The following is a 3,888-nucleotide window of genomic DNA, read 5'->3' as shown; positions in this document are numbered from 1 at the left end:
TTATTTCGTTACATGTACCATTTGCGTTTTTCTTTCTTACCGATCTCTGATAATTAGCTATGATAATTACCTCATCTTTTCTAATCTTACGTGTTGCACGGGTAAAAGAGCATGAGTGCGAAGAAGAAAATACTTGGGCGCGAGAGAGAGAGGGAACCCGCGAGGCCCGTAAAAATATCCCCACTTCTGCGCGCGAAGAGGACGGTTTCCCCCACCCTTACGCGCTTATTTCGTTATATGTAAAATTTGCGTTTTTCTTTTTTACCGATCACTGATAATTACCGACCGGTGGTGTCCCCCACTACTTTAACGACCGTATGTAATAATTGCATCCTACTTTACCGACCGTAGGTAATAATTACCGACCCCCACCACTCGTGCCCCCTCCCCCTTGCCCTCCTCGCCATCGGTTCCCTCTCCCCCACTTCTCCTCGCTCTCGGTTCCCCCCTCCCCCGCTCCCCCGTTGGAGCTCCAGAGTTAGAACCGGCCTCTCTTTACTACTTTATAGTTTTGTCACGAAGAGAATAGCATGTTTACATATATTCTACAAGTTCTTGGAATTGTAGCATTCGATATTTCGTAAAACTGTAGAATATACTTTTATATGATGTAAACAATAACATTATGAATGAAAGAAGATAAAACTCAAGACTTATATAGAATTTTCATCGAATTTTGCATATGTCTTATAGTTTGGTCGCGGTCTGTACTATCTGAGAGGGTTTGATGTATTTGTTTTAGCGCTGCGGGGAAGGGTCAATATTGCATACAGTTAATGTATATACTACATACCTACATGAAAATACTGTCTGAGTAGGTTTAAAGCATTCTTTTTTGCGGGGACTGGGGTGGAAATATTGGTTACTGCTAATATATATACTCTCTCTATGAAAATACGGTCTGGGTAGGTTTGGGATAGTATTTAGTGGATGTGGTAACATTGATCAGAGCGCGAATATGCCGGAGGAGCGCCTGCGGGGCCTATGCTACTCACGCTTTGATTGGTCGGAGGTTTCTGTCAATATCTCTTTAACGAAGCCTCGAACAACATTTTCGTTAAGAAAAAATTGTTTCAAATCATCCCCCCCCCCCCCCCGAAACACCCCATTCAAGGACATCCAACATTTTTTGGACACCCTGTATAATTGCAAATGGGATAATCAGGAATACATCTGCAACTACATGTGAAAGGATTGATTGCGTTTGGTAAATTCCTTGTCGAGCTGCACCAGAGCATAGCAATTTCGCACCAACAATGGTTTTATAAACAATAAAAGTGTCCATAAATGCAAATGGAACATCACGAATTCATGTATCATGAAATACGGAAGGTTCCATCGGGCTCGGTAATTTCCACACCGAGTTACATCATATGTATAATAGGAATTTTGCGATGACAACAGTTATAAGCAACACAGAAATTCATAAATTTTTGCATTTGTGATCATTGCGAAAACTTCTCCGGCAGCAAAATGTAAGGGGTTTCACCGATTTCATCGGTTTCAGGCCAAACATACGTGAAATAGTACGCTTTTTGCGATAAAATATGATACAAAGTGGTAAAAAATGAGAGAGAGAGAGAGAGAGAGAGAGAGAGAGAGAGAGAGAGAGAGAGAATCATTCTCTCGGGCGTCAACATTACACTCTCAGACAGAGATAATTATATCATATTAATGCTTATTAAGGCTTTCTTTTATATCTATAAAAATTCAATACGTTTCTAGGTATTAACAGCTTTGCAAGCCTTTGCGCGAGGAAGCTACCAATCAGACGTTGGACATAACATTTACACTTCCATTAGCCAGCCATTCGTCAGTAAATGCATTCATAGTGTCATAGATGCTCTAAACCAGCAACACGTGCAAAATGAATGGGTAAAGTTCCCCAGAAATATACAGGAACTGCAAACTCTCAGACGTGGGTACAGTGTTATTTTTCGGAATTTTATGGTTTATTATCATATAATTGTAGTCCCAATACATTTTACAATTATAATGTTTGTGTAATGCATTATTTAGATTTTATCAAGGGCATGCATTTCCCGGTGTTATCGGATGCATCGATTGTGCACACGTTGCAATCGTAGCAACTGGCATCAATGATCCGGAGTATCCAGAACATATATATGTAAATCCTAAAGGATATCATTCCATAAATGTTCAATTGGTACGGTAATAAAATAATAAAACTGAAATAATAACATCATGACTATAAGAATACGATATCGCTGTTACAGGTTTCGGATCCTGATTTAAGGATAATACATGTGAATGCACGATTCCCTGGGAGTACGCACGATAATTATATTTTGAACAATACCAATATATATTGCCAGCCCTAAAAAGTATTAACGAATATCATGGAAATGGTTTTTATCTTCTGGGTAAGTTATACTGCTTCTATAAGTAGCTACTAATTTTTGTATGAACAGAATGCAAATTCACAAAGTTCCCACTACAAGTTTCCTAACTCCCGAGCAGTGTATATTATTTAACAAATTCCTCTGTTTTATGCGTTTCAATCGGTTAACATAAGTTTTTTCAACAACTGATAATCGATTTGGCACCTAAACGAAACACATATATTCAAAATGATAAAAACTGGTAGAGAATTAAGGAAATGGTTGAAATTTGGTGAATTTCCATCATCACTCATTGTACATAACTTGAGTCACACCTTTTCTATGAATTTACATAGGAGATTCAGGATACCCATTGAGGCCATGACTGCTAACCCCGATAAACGACACTCGGCCTGGAACACCGGAAGCTGTGTACTCCGATTGCTTAAAAAAAGCAAGATCATTAATTGAACGCTACAACGGGATATTAAAATTAAGATTTCGTTGTCTTTTGAAACATAAAGTACTGCACTACAATCCCAATACAGCCTCAAAAATCATCAACGCGTGCGTGGTATTGCACAATATATGCATACAAAATGGACTCCCTGCGCCTCAGCAAGATGAAAAGAATGAGGTTGACTTAAGAATTTGTAATCATGTTCCTCAAGTTGAAGATTTGAATACAAATGTAAGAAGAGCGAATCCTGATTTAGCAAGAGGACGAGCACTTCAACAGCATATAATTAGGTCCTTTTTTACTTAAGAAGGAGAATATTGTGTTCATATAGTATTTTTATTTTATAATATATAATACACCAATAATATACGAAATATAATACAGCAAACATACAGAAAAAAGTATATATATTTTATAAAATTGTACTATTGTATTCAATTCTACACCGAAAGCCTTAATAATAGAATATCAGTCATTTTTATAACTACTTTATTATTACATTACTATTTTAAAGTAGATATGTACAGACACCTTAACTTGTATACAGAGCTGTAAAGTAATGATTACTTTTGTATTCATTACAATTTGGAATAATTACATTCGAATTCATCTAGTAAATGTTTTACCCTATACTGTTATGACAAAATTATTTGTACCTTTTTTCCATTACAATTGTAATATTTCCACGTTACCCATGAGGTAATATTGACTAATCACTAAGAAAAATATGCATAACATACATAGTTCAAGTAATTTTAAGTAATTCTTGAGTACTTTTTTTTTAGTAATTATGCAATACCTTATTCTTAATTAGTGAGTAATTCAATTACTTATAACTACCCAGAAAGTAATTAAAAGGTATTCCAAATCTAAAGTAAATAAAAATATCTAAAAGTAATTAAAAAATAATTATAATTACTTTTTAATTATTTTGAGGTAATTTTATATACTTTAGATTTGGGATACCTTTTAATTACTTTCTGGGTAGTTATAAATAATTGAATTACTCACTAATTAAGAATAAGGTATTGCATAATTACTAAAAACAAAGTAATCAATAGAACTTTCATATGATTTATCCATAGT

The 3,888-nt window shown here is 35.3% G+C and overlaps 1 protein-coding gene across 1 annotated transcript; it reads left to right on the top strand.

The window, feature by feature from the left end:
• Nucleotides 1-1,690: 1,690 nt before the first annotated feature.
• Nucleotides 1,691-3,227, top strand: LOC128896627 (putative nuclease HARBI1). Its single transcript, XM_054159986.1, is given in 5 exon segments — nt 1,691-1,918; nt 2,020-2,167; nt 2,238-2,331; nt 2,411-2,461; nt 2,699-3,227. Coding segments are annotated over 5 exon segments (750 nt in total). The 5' UTR covers nt 1,691-1,871; the 3' UTR covers nt 3,109-3,227.
• The last annotated feature ends 661 nt before the right edge of the window (nt 3,228-3,888 follow it).

Source organism: Hylaeus anthracinus, unplaced genomic scaffold (genome assembly GCF_026225885.1).
Source record: "Hylaeus anthracinus isolate JK02 unplaced genomic scaffold, UHH_iyHylAnth1.0_haploid 11862, whole genome shotgun sequence".
NCBI classification, from domain to species: domain Eukaryota; kingdom Metazoa; phylum Arthropoda; class Insecta; order Hymenoptera; family Colletidae; genus Hylaeus; species Hylaeus anthracinus.
This window is presented reverse-complemented; position numbering and strand designations above follow the sequence as displayed.